Below are 22021 nucleotides of genomic sequence, written 5' to 3' on the forward strand. Positions count from 1 at the left end.
GCCAATCTCTTGGAGTTGTGTATGTTTCTCTTCTTTGAAAAAAATAACTGAAGCTTTTGTTTTTGTGGATCAGCAGCATTTTGTGAATAAGAAACAGCATTTGTTTTTCGTGGATAAGAAACAGCATTTGGTTGGCTTTTGTTCTCACTGTGCAGTTCATAGCAATTAGAGCTAACAAAACCTATATTAAATGCAAAATAGACAGGCCTGTCAACCTTGGAGAGCCACCAATATCTGACAGAACTTGTGGCCATGTTGGTGTTCAGAGACAAGGTTAGAACAAGAACTGCTATTGTGGTATAATTAATCTCAGCTAATTGAAAGGAAGTTCCTTGTCGAATGTAATGAAGCTGTTACGTTTGGATTGTGGAGGGTCCAGTTTAAGATTCATCAGGAGCTGTTTCATTGGTTTGGCATCCTTTATTCTCTTCTTTTTCTTGCTTGGCTGGTTTTTCTTTTTGGCTGTTGGGATTTTTTAAAATTTTATTCTAGAATGCTAGACTATGCTTCATAATCAGAGTACCTGTTAGAGCATTGTAGCAAATCACTAGTCTTTGCATAAAATCAGTACCTTGCCCATGTTTTAAATTTGTGCTGCCCACCCAATCTTGACAAGAAAGGTTTGGAGGCATTTCTCTTCTACCAGCAGAAACATCACTGACCAAGCCACCTGTCAGCCCTTGGGATTTCTTTTGACAAAACAAACCCCATGGTCCTACACTCCTAAGAGCACAGTGACTGGATTTTTAGTATAGGTTCCCTAAATATTAAATCTACATGTTTTGTATTTCTGTTTTAATGTGAGAGTTTACAAACCATTATTAAGGATTACATCGTGACTCCCAATTTGTACGTAGCTTGGGTTCTTACTTAAAGAAAACCTCTAAACCCTCAAAACTGCTGGATCAGGTTTCTTTTTTTGATAGATTTCATACCTTTTGTTTGTAGAGAAACTTTTAAAATTCATCAGGAAAAAATCATAGGACAGGAAGAGTATTTTGGAGGGTTCCATGGGAAAAGTAGATTTTTGTGTTCTTTAGAAGCAACTGGGGAGTACCAGCACAGTTATTAGTACTGCTGCAATAAACTACCATCCGCATTCTGGGGAATGTCTCAGAATCCGGATGAACAGTCCCTAGGATGCTGGGCAATAGACGACTCCTGGGGATGCCATGTGGAATGGATGCTGTGCTTGTTTCCTAAGGTAAAAAGTCAGCATGGCACAGTTACTGGTTGCACATCTAGCCATAACACTTAATGGTAGTAGCCTTTGCACCTTGCTTTCATGCAGGGGCAGCTTTCTCTTTTTGCAGTAGGAGTTGTGGCCTGACCTCTTCTCTCACCTGGGTTCACGTAAGCTAAGGTGGATGCAGGAAGCAGTGAGGATGCAGGAAGCAGTGTGGAAATAATTCAACTCACTGGGTAGATGTGAGATCTAGAGGCACTGTGACCTGCCACATTCTCATTTTTGCTGCCTGTGCCAGTTCACTGAAAGCTTGTTCAGATGTATATATGTCACACAATAGAATTAGTTGAACATCTTTACTTCATCCTACAGCAAAAATTTTGGTAAGTGCTCAGCCCTTGCTGTTGATGCTGAGGAAAAAAAAGTAAATTTCAGTGCTAGTACTCAGTTTTTAAATTTAATAGCTATCTGAAAACAGTCACAGGCTGCAAATTCAAGTGCTCAAGTTAAAAACTTGTAGAATTAATGCTGTTTGTGTAACTTCAATTCTGCTTGTACATTATGTCAGTCTTAAATTACATGGTGCTATACCACTGCTGCACAGGGTTTTGGTTTCATATATTGGAAATTAGAGAAAATTTGTAGCTATTGAGAAACAAAGTTCTTGAATGGCTGTCCAGATAGGACACGTGAACACAGTCTTGTTTTTAGTCTGGAGCACGAGAAGTTTTTTGAACAGGTTGTACAACAAATTCACAGAAATTTGGCAAATGACATTGTATCAAAAATCCTTTGGATATTAAATGTGTTGATGTGTACAAATGGGCTTGAAATGAAACTAGATCATTGCTTGTTTGAACAGATTAATCCTCTCTAAATAATCTTCAGGGTTTATGCTAGTCTCATGTAATGACTGAGACAGTCTTTTTCTTATTAATGCATAATTTGTTTTCTAGAGTGTGGAGTTTTATTCCCTGACTTCCTTTGAAACTTTAGAAATTGTCTACAGCTAGAGTAAGAAATAGGCAATGTTACCTTTGTCAGGTGCCGACTTGGTGTGCTTTGCCCACATGTTCAAGCTTGACATGGTCACTAAACTTGGGTTCAGAAAAACTTTCTGTTTCTGTTTTATTCCACAGGTCAAACAGACTTTTGATAAAGGGATGTTTTATGCCTGTCTGTATAGGGAAGTAACCCAGGAGTGACCTAGGAATAAATCACTTGGGCGAGGTAGTTAAGACTGAAGCCTCTCAGATTTCCCTTATATTTGAATCAGGGGAATTCATTTTATGCCTAGATTTCTTCTCATTCCCTGGGCTGAATAACCCCCCAACATGTGCAGCTCAAAGCTTTCTGAATATTGGTGTTAGGTGTGTGCAGGATGAGTTGCACTGGTGTAGCCCAAGAGATCTGGATGACTTCTAGGGTAGAGCTTCTGATTTTGTTCTCTCAGAAAGGAATCTGGTTGTCACGAACCAGAATTGCTTTCAGAACTGAACTGGCCTGTGGTGCATGCAGATTGCTAGGATTCGCTTCAGATCCCCACTGCTGCCCTGAATTGGAAAACTAACATAGATATGGTTTTGTCCTCCTTTTTAATGTGGTTTATAGTCCTTTTTCTTAGGGTGAATCAAGACTATTTGATCTATTGCCTTCTGTTGTACAGATCCAAGACTCTGCCAGCACACTTCAGCTCTTCTGTTTCTTTTTCAGCACACAGTAAAACATAACAGCACACAGTTAAAATTAGAAAGTGTTAATAAAAGACTCTAAAATCTGAAAGTTCATTATAGGAGCTGGGAGTTGTTATGGGGTCTCTGCTATGGTGCAGAAATATTGTGGGTCTTTCTAGAGTGTCAGATGTTTGTCTTGTCTTGGCACATTGTCATTTGTACAACGTGGATAGGTACATGCAAACCACTTCAGGCATATCAGTGTTTAAATGTAAAGAATAACTGTTTTTTGTATCAAGTAAACATTTGTAACAATAACTGTGGAAAGTTGTTTTTTTAAAAACCCTCAATTGTGATTTCAGTAACCTTTTATCTACTGATGATATCTTCCTGTTTTGCTCTTTTTGAAGCTCACGTGGAAAATGAAGAACAGTATACACAAGCACTGGAGAAATTCGGTGGCAACTGTGTTTGCAGGGATGACCCAGATTTGGGAACAGCATTTTTAAAATTTTCTGTGTTTACAAAGGAATTAACTGCACTCTTCAAAAATTTGGTAAGAATTATCTAAGACATGTTGAAATTTTAAAGCCATTATAAAGGCTGTATTTTGGAATTACAACAGCTCTTCATATTGAAGACAATTTATGTTTTAGAAACCATTGTTCTTAAAAAACTCTCAGCTTATGAAAATGTCTTATGTTCTAGGCTTTCCCCTTGCAGAAGTCAAAACTCAAGCCAAACCAAATAAACCAGAAAAGAAACCACCACAAAACACAAACACAACAAACCTCCCTCTTCACTTAGCACGTCTAAAAGCTTCCTACAATAATTATAACATGCATTATAAAACACCCATCTCAATTTGCTTTAAAATTGTGAAACCAGCAAAACCCAGCTTGATCTACTGTGTGATCATGCTGTTTTATGTTACTTTTTCCCACTTTCCATTTGTATTTGTAAAGGGAGATTTTAGCGGCCTTGGAAGAGCATGTTCTTGCTTCTCAGGGAAGTGAGGGAAACAAAATCAAACAAAATGCTTTAACAACAGTAGCATCCATTGGGGATCAAGCCTACAGCTGAAGCCAGTAAGTCTTAAAAGCCTCTTTGGTGAGCCAAATGGGACGGAACCAAATGGAAGAACAGAATTTTTAATTATACATGGAGAATTTTCAGCCTCAATTTCACATTAATCAGAGGGTACAAAAAGGGCAGATTCTGATTACATCCTACTAGCTAGAGCTTTCCCATATCTTAAGTACCAAATTTACTTGAATTCACAGAACTCTTACACCAGGGGCTAGGAAGGGGAAGTGACCCAGATTCCCAGAAGCATTTAAAACTCTGTGTCTGCTGAAATCAATGGCATGGAGACACATCAAATGCTTTTGTGAGTCTAGACCAAATGTCTGTAGTTTGCAGCCAGCTGGTCATAATCACTTCTTTGGGGAATGTTTCCAGCTGATGGGGTTTAGGGCAGTTCCATTCATTCTCTGATGCTGTCCTCTCTTTTTACGCAATCATGATATGGATGAATACAGCCCTAAATGTATTTATCAACAATGAAATATATTTCACATTGGTTATATTGATTTTAACTTCTCTGGAAGTACAAATATTATCTGAGATTATGTATCAGAAGAGGCATCCTGATTCAGTGTGAGTCAGTTATCACAAGTCTCTCATACAGAGGCAGGCAGCTCCTATGGAAAGGAATATGGAATGGGTCTTCTAATTGATACCTTCTGTTGACTAAAACCCCCTCTCTATCATATATTAATTGCAGTATGATGAATTCATTAGGCAAATGGATCTGGGAAATGGGATGTTTAGGTGATTTTAAAAAGCAATCTGCTAAAAGCTATACCCCCTCCCCAGAAAAAGCTTCTAATGTGTTACATTGCAAGAATACTTCTGAAAGCTAGAAGGTGTTGCTTTTTTACCAAAAATCTTAGCTATTTGTTCTCTTAAAACCAGAAACTACTATATTTGCAAAATGTTTCTGAAAATAATGACTTTTCTTCCACACTTTGGGAAGGAAAAACACCAAAATAAGTATCTATGGCAAGCTGGAATACATGTTTTTGTTATCTTTTGTTATCCAGCTAAGTTTTGTGTGTGTCTTCTCCAAGGAATATTTGTAGTTCTTTTTGCTGTGTACTGGTTTTTTTTAGAAGCAGCCATGTACATTTGCTTCAGTTTGTGTGTATAAGAAGAGGATATGTCATAAGAGAGTAGTTAAGTCTTTAGTTTTTCTCAGTTTGTGATTCTGATTTTCTCTATTTTTGAAGTGAAGAGTAACTTCTGCATAGGCATGAATGTAATTTTTTTTTTTAACATTGCAATAGCATAGGCACCTTCTCTCTTTAATACTGTCTGGTGAAGAGCAGGTCTCTGTAAAGTGCTGCTGCTTCCTAATATGCTTCATAATGTTGAGGTTTGAAGCTTTTTGTTTTTTCCTGACTAGCAAAGGAAACCTAATGGTCCTTGAATTTGGTGTCTCAATAGGAAAATAGCTTCCTTCAGAAAGAAATACTTATGGAAAAAAGATGTGAACTTCATTATTGCTTGCAAATGCCATATTTATAAACAAGAAATCTAGAATAATGAAAAATTATAGATTTATATAGCTTTGCCTATTAGAAGTTAATGCCACTAGAATAAATTTTTTGTAACTGGTCACTTTGAAAATCTGTTCATAAATCCACTGATTGAGATCTAGTTTTCAAAAACGTTAAAAGGATATTGACCAGTATAAAAAGTTTTGTACAATAATTGGAAATAATTTGGGGTACATTTCGTTAAAGTCATAGCCATATGTGCATTCTCACAGTGAGGTCACATATCCAACTCTGAATGCTTTCAACATATTGACATTAAAAACATCCCTCTCCTCTGGTGTTTCCAGATATATTTACAACCAAAACATGTAGCACACCACATGTTTTGGTTGTAAATATTTTCATCAAAAATGTAGCCAGGGCCATGCAACCTGCTGCTGTAAAAAAAACATTCTGGAAGGTACTCTTTAAATAGACCTATCTCTGGAGTTTCACAGGGTGCTGAATTTCCACAGAAGATTTTAACTGAAGTGAATGGGGAATGTGCAAGGAAGTGAGAGGATATGTTCAAACTGGAACAGGTGCCAAAGCTATTAACACTAGCAAAGCTTTAGGGCTACTGTCAAGTTTTGCTTTGTCATATATTTTACATTTGTTTCTAGAAGCTGATGTGTTCTGTCAGCTCTTGGCCTGGATGGTATTTAGAGCTGTAGCTCTAAAGTGCTTCTGCACAAAGATTTTCTTTAAACTTGTCCTTAGTAAGGTAGAAGAAAGCCATTATAAAGTTGTTCTGCTTTAACAGGAGTTTTAGGTCTTTGTTTTCCCTAATAATTTTAGAAGTTTCCTAAAAGACTTTGAAGTTTTTATCAAGGCATCAGTGTTTTAAAGTATTTCAATAACAGCTGAAGTATTTTTGTTTTTAATCTAAAAAAACCTATGAACTATTCAAGTTAAAGTTTAGGTCTTGAGTTTTTATAAGTTTGCTATGCTGCTTTTATGTGTGCACTTTGAAATAGTGCATAAAACTCCAAAAACCCCCACCCCAACCTTTGTATTCTTCTTCACTTTTGAAGTGATTTATAAATACATCTTCAAGAAATGAATTGATATTTTCTGTGTACACGATCCTTGTAACCACTCATTTTAGCCATTCTAACCCAGTTTGCATTATTTGGATCGCTTTGTGATGTATACTGTACAGTTATTTTCTTTTGCCATAGCTCTGATATCAACTTACAAATTTTTCTTCAACTTCTGTTTTTTAAGAAGATTGAGCAATCAATTCGTCTTTTTGGTAGTGAAAGATCTGAAATTACTAGAGGCCACTTTCAGAGGTAACATACCACCTTTTGTGGCAAGTGTGATATTGCTTCTTGATGGCAACCTTGTTCCTAATTCCTAATGGAATTGGAGCACCCGCTAGAGTAGCAGGAGTTCCCAGGTAGGTTAGGTCTGCATAGCACTTGCTTATAGTGTTAATTACTCTGTCTTCTTAAATATAGTGCCAAGGGATAAAGGTGTGGGTCTTAATATAAAAAATGTTAGGAAAATGAAAGGCTCATTGCAATATGTTTGCACTTTAAATATTTTCTCCTTCAAATCCTATTAAATTGCTACACTGAAAAGAAATAAAATCTAGTTGTGCATCTTTGTCAACACTCCTTGAAAAGGGTTTTGATCTGTGAAGATGAAGTAGCTATTCAACAAATACCATTTTCTGTATTTGTTGTTGTTATACATACTCTTGTCCTTTCTTTCATTTATATAAATTTAAAGCTAATGAAACAGTCTGGATTGAGAGGAATGGATCTGATATTTCCACTCTGTGGAAGGTAGCTGCGAGTAAGAGATTCTATTTTCAATTAATAATCCTTGGGTTTTTAGTCAGAAAAAATGGAAGAACAGCAATGATATTTTTCTGACCAAATGCTCCTGTTCTACTTACTTTTTTTAAATGCAAGAAGAAACAAAATTTGCTTAACTGTAAAAGGTAACAGCAAAACTGAAGGAACTGTCTTTTCTGTGTTATGTAATAAACTTGAGAAATTAATGCCCAGAATTTTCTTTGTTTAGACCAAGGTTTTAAAATACAATGTTTGGTGCCTGAACCTTCACAAACATATTTTTGTTTAGAAGGACTCACTTAAGTCCATGAAAAAATTCTACAGGTATACGTATTTGAGATTGGAGTATTGTATGTGGAGCTTAATGATTTAAGTTGTGAGGTTTCTGTTTTACATCAGTACACTTAGGGAAAACTTGGCTAACAATGAGAGGAAAAAAAAAAAGAGTACTGTTTGACTTATGCTTGTAGAGATATAAGCCAAGATCTAATAATTCCTCCTTAGCAGCATGGGTTCAGCTCCACCTGGAACCACATCTTTATTTTTTTGCCAAGGGGTATTGATCCAACTGGAGGAAATTTGGAGGGTAGTAATAAAACATGATTAGGGCTTCAACAGATTGGTTTATGAAGAAAATTTTGAAGAATTTTAAATTTATGGTTTGCTTCACAGATAACTCTGTGGAGCAGGCAAATAATAAATTGCATGTAAATGGGATTTCACTCTGAAAATATAAGGTGAAGTGTCCCCGAGAAAGTGATAGAAGCCTACCACTTAGGTCTTTCAACCTAGGTTAGAATATGTGCAGTCTGGAATTCTCCACTGGCAAGGAAAGAGGGCTAGAATAACCACAAGTCTCTTCCTTCCTTTGCTTTTGCAACTCTTCATTTTGTGCTTTTAAGATTTCCTGTGAAATACTTCCTAATAGAGAAGTTCCTAGTTTGTAGTTTGAGTATTGGTGGTGGTAACGGGGCTGTTTCTAAGTAGTACATGGTGGCAGCACTTGGTATCTTGTGTGAAATCATTTTTTGAGGCAGCTGTGCCAGCAGCTCCATGTGGGCACTTAGTAGTGCTCAGTTCCTGTTCTGCTGGAGTCATTTTCCCTGTGGCATAATGAGTGGTAGATGATATCCCAGCTCAGTCACACCTGTGCTGCAGGGGAGAGGGGGTGAGGACAGAGGAAGGGCAGCACTGTGACCTTGTGCACAAGGGGAGGGCACAGTGTACAGATGAAAGTTTGTGCCACCAGTCTTGGGTACACGTTTTTCTGAAGTCTTGGGCGTAGATGCTAAAGCTTAAAGTTCAGACAATGTCTCATCTATAGTGGGTGTTCTGATTTCCACTTTCTCTCTGCTGTGTTCATTGGCCTTGTCCTACTGATGCTCATGTCACTGGGAAAATTATTGGAAACTATTAAATCCAATAGCACTTGCCATAAAAAAAAGAAAATAAACAATGATTTGTCAGCAGGCAGTACTGCCATTATCTGCACACACCTGAGCTCGTTGATGGTAGAGAAACCCACAGCCAGGGACAGGGACTGCATCTAAAGTTTAGTAATGGTAATAGGAGACATATCTGCCTGAATTTTAGTTTAAACTTTAAAAGTTTTAAGTTCTGCATGTTAAGAAAAGTATTTAACTTCTGAAGTATACTGAAAAGGTACTTTTTTCCCCCTTTTTGGTTGGACTTAAAAAACAAAACCTACAGAAGTACTACAGGCACCAGTATCCAAAGGTCTTATGGAAAAGAGCTTTACTTTAAAGGAATCAGAAGGGCTGGCAAACAGCAAACTTAAATGTTTAGCCATAGGCCCTTAAACCACTTGAACATCTTTCCCCTTCACAAATACTGGCTTGCTTGTTGCCTCTATGAGCACTTCTGGCAGCTATGTGTTTTGTTTATATGTTCTCTCCCCTGCCATTTCTTCTTTTCTGAGCGTGCTCCAACTTAGGAAGTTTTAATTTTTTACCCTGTCATCTTGTTGGAAACTGTCAGAGGAAAACCGCAAGTGCCAAAGCAGCAATGTTGGAAGTGGAAACGAGGTCAACTGTTTTTTTTTTCTTTTTTTTTTTAACATATAGAATTTGCTAGTGTTTCTCTGAGACAGGATTACTCTAATTTCTGTGAAGATTTCCTGCACCTTTGTATATATATATTTTTAAATAATATTTTAAAACATAAAGTAGTCAAAATGTAGAGGCTGTTGCACACATTCTAGCTCCTTGTACTGTGCACAGAGTAGGAACTGCAGCATATTAATGCTTCTCTACATGCCAAAAATGGGTCTATATTTTTAGATAGTTCAGCTTAAGATACTCAAGAAAGAGCAGAAAAACATGTAAGATCTTTCATCTGTATATTTCTTGCTGACTTATAACTATGAAGGAGTATGATTCATCTAACTGGGTTAATAATGACAAGTTCATGCATTATGTGTGTTTACTTTTGTTACAAGTAGAATAGGAGCATAGGGAATACAATAGACTGATAATAATGTACAGGTAATAGCACACAAAGGGTATTAATTTGAATAGGCAAACATTCTCTAAACTTTTTAAAAGAATGTAGAGTTTTTTCTCTGTTTATTTAAGTCGCTTTGCAGTCCAGGCCATGTGATGTGAAATTCTAGCAAATATCCATAATGGTTTTGGAGTCTGATTGATGTTTATATGAGTATGTTTGGGATAATACTTTAGATGTTTTTTTCTTTTCTGACTTAAAGAAAAATCAGTTGTCTTGAGTCTGCTGTTGAGAAATACTTTGTTCTTTATTTCTGTCTACTAAACCTGAAGAATAATTAAATGGAGTCTATGAAAGTATTGATCCTTAAGTTAGAGATTTGACTACATCATACTCATAGAATAACAAAGTAGAAAACTTTGCATGGAATGATATCTTGGAAGAGACCTCTTCTGCTTTTCCACCTGAATAACCATTCTGGTTGTGCACTTGCAACTTCTAGAAATGTCTGGTTTTTTTTACCTAGGTTTTGTGTAGTTTAAACCTTTTCACTTATCTCCTGTATTTACAACATCAAATTTTATTACCCTTGAGAATGGTTGTGTTGATATGCACCTGTGGTAGTACTACTGGGGACTTAGGATATGGATGGTTTCCAGCACTGCCAGCTAAGCTTGTGTACATGTTGCTCATTCAATTTTTACATGAAGTACTTAAAAAAACCCAAAGCAACACAGAGCTGAAATTTAACTTGTTGATTCTGAAGGGCTGTGGTTGAGTTCTGCAGCTTGTCGGAGAGGAGAAACAGTAGGGTGGAGGAGGGGAAATGGTGATTTGTGTTAAGAGTTTGAAAGACCAGATTTTCTATATTTCTTTAGCCTTCCCATGCAGAGACAATCTGTGTAACCTTTAAAATTAATGAAGGTTCACGTTCACTAGTGGCTGAAATTTCAAGCAAATGCAGTAAGGTAGTTTCTTTGAGGAGGAAAGATGGGGACATCAGGGCTTTGCTTGTTTGTTTTAACAATAGCTATTATGTATCACCAAGTCTGTTTTAGTGAGGTCACCAAGTACCTACAAGGTGATAATATTTTGTATTTTTCAGTTCTGGGAAGACTGAACCATCCATAACTATAAATATTTTTTTCTTAAAATTTTAATATTATTTCATCTCTGGATGGGTTATGCTAAAAAAGACTTCGATGTCCCTGACATTATTCCTGAAGAAATAGAAGCGTTTGTTCCTACATGATGCAAAGTTCTTTCTGTAATTTGAACATCTGAAATCCATCTTCATATAGGGATTTCAGAGCTTTTTTAAAAAAAAGGCATTTTAAAACAACAGCATAAAATACCAAGAAAAGAAATAGCTTATCCAAGGGCAACTTTAACTGAACTGCTGCAAAAGTTATTCCGATTTTTTTTCTCATCGTGCTATTCTAACATATTCTGGATTTTGCTCCTCAGAGCAACCAATCCATTTGATTTGGTACAGTTTAAACTCTCTGCCTAGCCATTATGGCCCATACCTTGAATTTTTTCCCAGAATCAGAAAGGAGTGGGTATGCAGTCTTTCCCTAACTGTTTTATTCCTACAGTCTTTGTTCATTCTTTTTCCATATCAAAACATTACAGATACTTAACTAAAACCATGATTATTTTACCACTGTCTTAATTTGAAATAATTTTTATTTCTTGAAGTACTTATTTTCTCTTGAATTACTTACATACTAAAGATCTCATAAAATTTTTATTTCCAAGTTCGCATGAGATAAATAAGGCAGAGGTATTGCTTTTTAAAAACAAATGGAAAATATTGGAATGGTGGCTATCCTACAGCCCAGCATTCTTTGTCTTTATAACTTCTCTCAGAGTAAGATGCCATGTATTGGGAGAGTAGCAAATATGTTTAATGGAATAGTTCTGAAGAGGCTGGAAAGTGAACAAGGTTAATATAAAATATGCTCATGAACTTAAAATTATCAGTGCTAGAAAATTGTATGATTGTTTTCATTTAATTTAAACAGGGAAATAAGGCAATGTAAAAAATAGTGGTCTTACTTTGCAGTCACTGTTGGATGAGATACTTATAATCAGCAGTAATTCTGGAGGTTTCCTGCTGGCTTGGGGTATAGTGTTTCCAGAGTGAGTTTAATTAACTCATGTTGCTTTCATCTTTGATTACTGGCTGTGCTGATAAACATCTCCATAAGGCAGGGGTCGGAAAATAGTATGTAAGATTTCCTTGTGAAACTTTCTGAAATGTGTGTATTAAGACAGTTTATGTTCTATGTCTAAAAATGTTAACTGATTTGGTGTAATTTTCTTGTTACAGATTCAGAATATGAACAACATAATCACGTTTCCATTGGACAGTTTGCTGAAGGGAGATCTGAAAGGAGTAAAAGGGGTATGTTTTTCTTCCTATTTATATATAGGATTATTCTTGGTACAATAGATACATTTAGCAAGTGTATTAATCTTATGTGTTGGAAGGCATAGGATACTCAAGTAACATGGTAGCTCAATAAACAAGGCTTTGGGGTTTTTGTTTGTTTTTTGGGTTTTTTTGTGAATTGAGTCATCCCTTCTGTTTGTGGTTTCACATACCACGTGTTCTTGACTGTGTATACAAAACAACATTTGAGAAGCTTTAAAAGCAGGGCTGAAATGTAGAAGGTAAGCAGAGAAAGAGATGTAAGATATAGATATTTACTTAGTTGAACAAAGGGTAGCACTATATTTTAAAGGATTACTACTAGTATATTTATTTAGCATTCTAAACTTACCTGGAACTATTAAGAAACACACATTAGACTGTATGAGCATAGGAGTTTTCTTGAAGATGCTGAAATCTATTTGTTTATGCCCCAAGGACATTTTCTATTTGAAATAACAGCAACTTAGGACTCAAATGATGGTATGTTTTTAAAAAATTTCAGAGCCTATGGCGAGCAAACTTACTGGGCTTATGCTTTGTTTACTAGTGAGCAAACAGGAAGTGACTGGCAGCTATTGTTCTAGGACATTGAAGGAAGGAAAAAAAGATGTACATAGACTAAAAATGGTTTCTGTAAATTACTGGAGGATAAATAGATTATTTACTAAGATAGGCTTATTATCTTTGTAATGTTTGCTTACCACATTTCACTGTTGTTCTTCTCTATGTCAGAATAAATACATTTATTACAATACAGTGTTGCACCACTGGCTAGAATATATAATCAAATGCTGCTTTAGTTAATTTAATAATTATCTCAATAATTAACTAACATGTAAGAATTAGTTCCTAATCTGTAATTGCAAAGTTTTTCCAGTGTCTGACAGTTAACATTTTTTTGTAGTTGTCTGTTCTCTTGAACTTCCTCAGAATTTCAGTTCTTGCATTTTTAGACATAAGTGAAATAACTACAACTTGTTAATTTCATTCAAATTACCTTATTCAGAGGAAAGAAGATAAAGGAATTTGGAATATAAGTAATTCAGAATTCTCACAGAATTAGTTATGCTGAGCCATAAGGCCTATACTGTTCCCATTAAGTCAGTGGAAAATTGATTTTTTAAACTCTAGTGTGATGCATCAAGTTCTTAGCCAAGGCTATACTGCAGCCTCAGGATAGGGACATTTTTCCAGTAGAGCCAGAGATAGAATGATGAGAAAGTAGTTACTTTGATTAATAGCAGAGTATGGTCTTGGGATAACATGTAGTTATACCTTTTAAAGAGGAAAATGGAGCTGTAAAAATCATAGCAAAAAGCATCCTAGACACACTTTTAAAAACGTGAGTGTATTAATTCTCTTCACAAGATTGTTTTTCCTAAGTGCAAGATTGCTTTTGCACAGCCCTTAGGTGAGCTGTTAAGAAAGAGTGAAGTCCCTTATTCTTGCAGGCACTGCAAGTGGCCAAGGTGTGTCTTCATTGTTAGAGCCACAGTATTTTTCATGTAAATATCTGGCTGTAATTTTTTCTCTTTTCTTGACAGGACCTGAAAAAACCCTTTGATAAAGCTTGGAAGGACTATGAAACAAAAGTGTATGTATCTTTTTTAAACTTTTGTTTAAGAGAGAAATGGAACTGAAATCTGTAGAGGTTATTATTTAATGCCAAGATTGGATGCTCTCAGCAGGTGCATGTACTAGAAGTGGATGTACACCTATCTGAGGCTTGTAAGTTGTGTCTTATGTTGTAGATCTAACCCAGCTTAGCAAATGCCACTTGTTTGAAGTTACCAGATACACTATATAAGCAGCTGTAAAATAAGTTTATAAAAATTGGAGTTTTATATCCAGCTAAATAAATTGAATGAGTCAACAAAGCTCAACACCTAATATCAAACACAATTGATTCTGGTTCCTTGCAAATCTTAAGTGGTTCGGTGCCCTACATCTGGGACAGTTGTTTCCAGGGTTTGGTCAGTTGTATCAGCACAGCTGATGGTCTCTGAAGTAGAATTTTGTAGTGAGTTTTATTCCACATTACAGTATTATCTGGATTATGACTGTCAGCTTTGTGTCACGTGTATCTTTGTTCCTCTGAAATAATGCTGCCTTGTATCAGACCATTTCTGATTATACAGGTCCAGAAGAATCACGTATGATGACACTATTTAACATAAATAACTTGCAGATCCACAGCCAACTAGACTGGCTGAAAATCTAGAAAATTGTGTATTTTTTTCAACTGCACAAAATTATAATGATTCTCTGGTGCCCACTGAGTTAGTCTGTCTGAAGTCTTCAGAAATTATTCCTGTAGCTGGTTTACTCACAAAAGCAACAAGTTAGCTAAATTTCATTATTCTTTTTGGGAGTAATAATGAGGAATATTGCTTTCTAGCATCAAATTTTGAGGAGGATCTGTGTCGCTTTTGGTTTTTGAAACTGCCTAGCTATAGCTGGATTTTCATAAAAAGACATTCTGAATTACTGAGGTAAACCTCTGGTTTGACACTAAATCCATGGAATATTGTGATGGCTCCAGTATTTATGTTCCTGACACCAGTGAGCAGTCTCATTTGGTGCCATACCAGTTATTGACTGTTGAAGTAATTAAGATTTCTAATCATTGCCTATGGCAGCAGTTGATCTCTGAGGACAGACCTTAAAGAGCAGTCCTATAATTTAGTCTGCTGTTGTCCACCAGTGCTTGATTGCTGGATCTGAAAGCTTGTTTACCTGTGTGTGACTATTCATACTGACATCCCACAAAGTTTATGTGCAGAATTTAAAATAAATTTGTGCACTGCTGGGACGTACACCAAGAGCATTTGTATGTTACTACTGAACCAAGATCTGGAGTGCTTTTAGGATTTCTGATCTAATATTCACTAGGATGAGTGTGTTGAAGTGATGTAAAGATTTGTACTTGATCATTGGTTTGCTCAGAGCTGGTGTTTCAGAGTCAGATATTTCAGAAACATTTTCAGTTGTTATTTAATTTAAGTAAGTACTTGAGAAGTAAAAAAATCTCCTTAGAAAATGTATCTCTGTATTTGGGGATTCTTATTTGAGGTTATGGACATATTGGAAATGTTGCTCTGTGTGCTGGGTCATTCAGGACCTGAAGATGTGATGCTGACGATGTGTTTTCTGTCTCGGGGATTGAATCCATTGCTGCTTGTATTATATAATGAGATTTTTTTCTTTTTCTTTCAACTGGCAATCCTTTTGAAAGCCTGTTTTATGACTTTGCTTTCAAGTAAGACACTTGAGTTTTGATCTGAAATGGGTTTCTTTTTTTCCACATTTTCTGCAAGATTTTTTAACAAATGAAGCAGACCTTGACAATGCTCATTTCTAAGCCATTTATGTGTCAGGTTATTCAACATGCCATAGTCAAAGGTAGCACATACTCATCAGGAAATTCTTTCAGATCCATGAACCATTTTTTTGGTATTTCTATGTGGTGGGCTGGTATAATTACTGAGCGCTCTATTTTTATAAGTGGTTAGATGAAATCTCCACATCTGTATTTCAGAGTTTTAAGCTCTTAGTCCAGCCTGTTGGACTCTTTGACTTTGATCAAGACAAAAGGATCATCTGATTGAGGCTCAGGATAGGGAGTCTGGGAATTCCGTGTACAAGAAAATTCTTTAAAACAGTGGGCTGGTCTTTTTTGCCTTTTTTGTAGGCTGTTCTACAACAGCAGAAATTACTTTTCATGGCATAAGGTTGACAGTCAGGGAATATTGTTTTTCAGTGCAAACTGTGTTCCTTATACCAAGGAGCAGACCAGTTTTCCATGGTTGAGTTAAATTCAGTCTTGGAACTTCCCTGAGACCCCTGCCCCTGGAGTAGGATGGTCGGATTTGTCAGACCTCTTGTGCATAAGATCAGTTCCCACAAAAATTGAGATGTTATGAGCTGTCGTTATGGAGCATTTGTCTTTAAAAAACAGAGATGGGAAGTTTAATGATGTGATTTTCAATTTAGGATGAGAATATTAATTTGAGCCTGAATCTGTTCAGGCCAGCTTTTTTTCTCATACTAATTTTTCGATATAGGAAAACAGTTTGGTTTCTCTGGGTTGCTATTATACATGCTGCTGAGGTTTCTTAAGAAAACAACTCTTTCATTCTGTGGCTGTCCCAAATGGATCTAAACTTCCTTACAGCTGTGTGTTTTGGTCATCTGTTGCAGTGGGTGGATGCAGACTCACCTCAAGAACTCTTAATTGCGAATTTTGGGGGTTTTGTTGTGGTATCTTCATGCTCTCTGCTGTAATAAAAAGGACAAAGAAACCGGTAGAGGTAACACCAGTCTCACCTACAGCTTGTATTGCCAGAGTAGAATGGTGGATGTAGGTGCTGATAGCCAGAGGTTTGCTCAGCCTTCTTCAATATGTTACTTTAGATAACCACTTGTTTGGATTGTGTCCAAAACCAATTTTAGGTGTGTGCTTAGTGAGCTGTCTTTTCCATGACATTTCTTCAAATAGGTGGATAACTATTTTTAAAATTCTTCCTGGTTTGTTTATTTTTTCTTTCTTTCTTTTACTTTTCCCTTTGTTAATAAACTATTCAACGCTGCTAGGCTGCTCTTTTTCTGCACGTGCCTCTGTATCATATGCTTAACATCATAGAGTTCATCTGCGTTTCCTAGTCACAAGTACACACATGTGAAGCTATATGTCAGATAATGAAGTGGTATTTTTGTAGTCTGTGGGGAAGTGACAGTTTTCATATTGATTGCTGTCTTTATAAGGGAAAATTTAAGCTTATTTGTCACCTGTCTCATCTCTCTTACTTGCACTTTTGTGGTGACCTCTTGGGTGCAAACAGACCCACGTGTGACCTATATGAAAAGAAATAAAGTTAATTTTAAAATGGCATTTGATTTGCTTTATTTGCATAACAATTTTTGAGCTGCTGCTTCAACCTCTTTATGTAATTAAGAGTGTTTAAAAATTACTACATCTCTAGTTCTTGTTTGGGAGAGAGATGTTAAGATCCATTCTCATGCTCATGGATCACCATCCATCATTGTTGATTACGATGCAGTTCCTTTGCCCCATAGCTAACCGGGGCTCCGCAGCTTCTGTGCCAGAGCGCGAGGTGCCGCGCTCTTCCAAGAGGGTCTCGTTAGCAGAGCCGCTCGGCAGGATCAGCCACACACTCAAACACGCGTGCATGCACAGATGCAGGGATAGCTTCAGTAATACGGGTCGATAGCAAAGAGGCAGGAAGGATCTCTGCACAGAGCTCCGCATCCGCACCACAAAAGAGTCAAGACGCGAAGACAAGAGACAATGGAGGGTCCACGTTTAAGTAGGGGAGCGGGGCGAGCATCAGGGATCAATGATCTGAGGGCACGGGGGCGGTACACAGGCGGGACTAGAGAATGGGAGCCAATGGAGAGGCTCTGGGGGAGTGGCGAGGGGCAAAGGCCAGTGGGGGAACCTGGAGGGGAGATCTTTCTAAGACACGGAACATACAAGGCAGCAAGGGGATGGGGCAAACAGCAACCAACCAGGAATGCAGAACTGGGGTAGATTACCATAGCCGGGCAAAGCATTCCGGGAGAGGCTTCTCTTCTCGCCCTAACCTGACAGAAGTTTCTGGTACTAGGGACTGTCTTACCTGAGCGTTCTCTGTTTTTTGTACTGCAGGCTAGCTGGCCGCCAGGCATAGCCACCTAACTTCTCAGAGTGTTTTCTTCAGACTCACCTTCCTTGAAATAACTGTGGGAAACTGAATAGCTGTTTATTTGTAGTCTGGGGCTGCTCTTGAATAAGGTAGTATGAGGAACAAGTAACCAATAGTTTCTTGCAAACCTGTCTCAGTCAAAAATTGGGACTATCCTGAGGTGCCATTCATGAATAATTTATCTTTTCTCACCATCAATCGTTAACATGACTCAGTTGGAGCCATAAAGATTTTTAAATGTTTTTAAAGCTGTAAAGCAGTGCACTTCTTTTGGGACCTCAGTTACAGTTGTAGTTTCCTACATAAGAGCTGGGAGATGCTGCCAGCCACTCCAGCAGCACAGCGGGACTGGTCTGTGGCCTTCGGGAGAGTGTTTCAGAATGGGCTCGTTTTGTTACAAGGCGGTTGCTTTCCCCTGTGTACTTAAACACTAATGGCTGGCGTGCCGGGGGACCATATGGGGAAGGAGTACACATCATAAAAATTGCTCATTCTCCCAGCAGACAGATCGGATTCAGCAAGGCACTGAGCCAGATTTCACCCACATGCCTCAGTTTAATCAGTCCTGTTGTGGTAGATTCCGAGGTAAAGACTTTGTATCAATTTTGCATAGGAAATAGAAGCATAAACCTACTGAAGAGTATAATTTACACTCTTTTTTTAGCTGAATATGTCTGTATTCCAGACATAAACCTGATTTTCCTGAAAATAAAGAAATGTTAGTTTTATAAAATAGAGTTGTCTTATTTTGGGCCCTGTAAATGCCTATTATCTTCAGAAGTCTTCTTTAGTAAGTGTTGTGCTAATGCTATGAAACATAAAGGTTAAATGAAAACTAATGAGCTATTCCTGGGAAGGCTGGCTGTGTCTCCTCCTTTGCTATTCTCCTTTTAAAATCTGGGCATGAGGTCTCTTGTGGACAACTGAGTGAAAAGAACAAGTTGTTTGAATGTCGTTATGGCATTTTAAGGTCCAGGCATTAGCAATACATTTCTTCTGTGAAGAAACGCAAGTGCTCCTATCTAGAAATAACTACCGTTGATTTGTTTCTGAACCATTTGAAGTCAATGGAAAAATGAACAAAATCAAATACAGTCATCTGTTAAGATACCTGCTGTCATCTGTTCAGCTATTTGTTTAAGTGATGATATTTCTAGTTTGGTAAACTCATGTTTTAAACAATATGAAAAAATTTTATCTGAAAATTCTGTAAGCTTTTCTCAATTTATTTCTTCAGAGGTCTAACTTGATTCAGTAGATCATTGATATTCATAGCTCTTAGATATTTCTGCTGTGTTTCCTTTTAAAGCAAGTACATAAGACAAAGTGAAGGTCACAGCTTGAAAATAGTGACATAGAATGAAAGTGCTAAACAAGGTAGCTTAAATATAGAGTCATAGAATAGAATAATACAATCACTTAAGTTTGAAAATACCTTTGAGGTCAAGTTCAACCATAAGTCTAGTGCTGCCAAGTCCGCATCTACAGCGTGTTCGTGTTACATCTACACATCTAAATACATGCAGATATAGTGACTCAAGCACTCCCCTGGGCAGCCTGTTCCAATGCTTGACAACCCTTTCCAGAAGAAATTTTTTTCTAATATCCAATCTAAACTTCCCCTGGTGCAACTTGAGGCAGTTTCTTTTTGTCCTATTGCTTGTTACCTGGGAGAGGAAACTGAAATTCAGCTGCTAAAACCTCCTTTCGGGTAGTTGTAGAGAGTGATAAGGTCTCCCTGAGCTTCCTTTTGAACAACCTAAAGAATCCCAACTCCCTCAGCCACTTCCCATCAGACTTGTGCTCCAGACCCTTCACCAGCTCTGTTGCTCTTCTCTGGACTTGATCCAGCGCCTCAATGTCTTTGAGGGGCCCAGAACTGGACACAGCACTTGAGGTGCAGCCTCACCGGTGGCGAGTACAGGGGAACAATCACTGCCTTAGTCCTGTTAACCACACTTTTGCTGATACAGGCCAGGATGCCCTTGGTCATCTTGGCCACCTGGGCACATGCTGGCTTGTGTTCAGCTGGCTCCTGACCAGGACCTCCAGGCTCTTTTCTGATGGGCAGTTTTCTGGCCACTCTGGGCCCAGCCTGTAGCGTTGCCTGGGGTTGTTGTGATCCACGTGCAGGATGTGGCACTTGTCCTTGTTGAACTTAATACCATTGGCCTTTGCCCATTGATCCAGCCTGCCCAGATCCCTCAGCAGAGCCTTCCTACCCTCCAGCAGTCCACATTCCCCCCCAGTTTAGTGTCATTTGAAGATTTACTAAGGGTGCACTTGACCCCCTTTTCCAGGTGATTCATAGAGATATTAATCAGGACTGGCCCCAACACCGACCCTGGGGAATAAGGCTAGTGACCAGTCACCAGCTGGAGTAACTCCGTTCACCACTGTCCTCTGGGCCTGGCTCTCCAGACGGTTTTTTTGCCCAGTGAACAGTGTACCTGTTCAAGCCATGAGAAGCCAGTTTCTCCAGGAGAATCCTGTGGGAAACAGTGGCAAAGGCTTTACTGAAGTCCAGGTAACCACATCCACACTATACTGGTTCAAGTCTAAGATTTCATATTAAGTATTTTTATTTTGAAAGAGATTACCTACAAATTAAGTGGAAAAATCTTTGAATGAATCTGCAGATGTTATGGATGAAATGATGAAAATACTTGAGCACATTTTGCTCCTTCTGCCCTGTTCCCCTTTATCATTCAGAGCAGGATGTATGAAAGGGAAAACCTTTCCAGCATTTCCAAAGGGAAAATATGACTTCTGCATTGAGGACTTGAGTGATAGGAGAGACATGCTTTACTGTCAGCATTGACAGGCAGTAGGGTGAAATAAAATGGAGAGTCTTTCACCAAAAAGCTGGAGGGCCAGAGCCTAGAGAGTCACACTGAAAAGGAGGACTAGACAAAGAGAGGATATGTGAAATGAAAATGTCTAGTATTATTTTGTCAAACAAAATAGCCTTCAGAAGTACTCCTTTTCCCAGAGTGCTACCATTCAGGTGTGTTCTTTCCAGGTGCTATTCTTGGTCTCTGCAGCTTTTCATGTACGTACCCAGACTCAGCCTGGCTTCCTGCTCTATGGAGAAGAAGAGGAAGAATGACAAGAATTGCTTCCCAGCCAGCCAGTTCACTACTGTTGCATGTACACAGGGTGCTATGATTGTTTACCCTTACTGACTGGCAGAATATAAATACAAGCCTTTGGTGTTTATTTATACCATGATCTGTATGACAAAATTGATTTATTTGAAATGCAAATTATAATTTATATTGAAAGATGATTGCTTTTCAAATTGAAGCTGTAAAAATAGTCTTATATTGGAAACTGAATGGGTTTACTTTGTATCTCTTTGACTTTACACACATCTGAGCTCACTGTATATTAGTTATGTGCAGCTGTGTTGTAAATGGACCGACGTGTGCTCACATTTTAATCTTAGTCAGCAAAGTCTGTATATGTGATATGTGCTGCATGAGCTTCAAGAACAGCAGCATTACAAAACATTTGCTGCTTTCTTATGGCTTCTAGGGTATTTTTTAGAGTTTTCACAGTTTTCTTATTAATTTGGTTTAATTGATCTGCCTGGAAAACCTGAATACCCTGCAACACTTGGAAATCCCAGTGTTACATTACAGGACTGTCTTTGCCAAAAGGATTTGGTTAATGTCACAATAGACTGACACTTAAAGCTGAGTTGATCCTTGTGTTTGGATAGGACACTCAGCCAGCCTTTAGCACTAGAAAGATTTGTGTGCACCACCGCTATGAGGGGTTTCTTTGTTTCCCTAAAAACTAAGTGTCCTGTAGTATCAGTCAGGTAGAAGGTAGCAAATTACTGTAGCAAAACAACAGGATAAATTCTGAATTACAAAGGTGAAAATGTAATTAGATATTAAAAACATAAATAATGAGGAAATGCAAATGTGAAATGCACCATCATGTAGCTCTGATACTTGTCACTGAGACATGATTTGGGTTTTTTGGTAAAGTACCTTTTTGAGTTTTTGAAGACAGGTAGCCTGAAACTCCACCCAATGGCTTCAAGGATATCTTTCTCTGAATTGCTTGATAGAGGTCAGTATACTTTCGTCGTGGTTTAACTGGTTTTTTTTGCCTGTGGAGTATGTTTATCCTTAAAAG

The 22021-nt window shown here is 37.7% G+C and overlaps 1 protein-coding gene across 5 annotated transcripts in view; it reads left to right on the forward strand.

The window, feature by feature from the left end:
* Window positions 1–22021, forward strand: part of ASAP2 (ArfGAP with SH3 domain, ankyrin repeat and PH domain 2) — an 87149-nt gene that overhangs the window by 20493 nt on the left and 44635 nt on the right. For all 5 annotated transcript variants that reach the window (XM_069011563.1, XM_069011560.1, XM_069011561.1 and 2 more), the window contains 3 exons: window positions 3270–3415; window positions 12063–12137; window positions 13712–13761. In XM_069011563.1, coding sequence (XP_068867664.1) covers window positions 3270–3415; window positions 12063–12137; window positions 13712–13761 — 271 coding nt within the window. The remainder of the gene's footprint in view (window positions 1–3269; window positions 3416–12062; window positions 12138–13711; window positions 13762–22021) is intronic.

This window comes from Aphelocoma coerulescens, chromosome 3 (assembly GCF_041296385.1).
Source record: "Aphelocoma coerulescens isolate FSJ_1873_10779 chromosome 3, UR_Acoe_1.0, whole genome shotgun sequence".
NCBI classification, from domain to species: domain Eukaryota; kingdom Metazoa; phylum Chordata; class Aves; order Passeriformes; family Corvidae; genus Aphelocoma; species Aphelocoma coerulescens.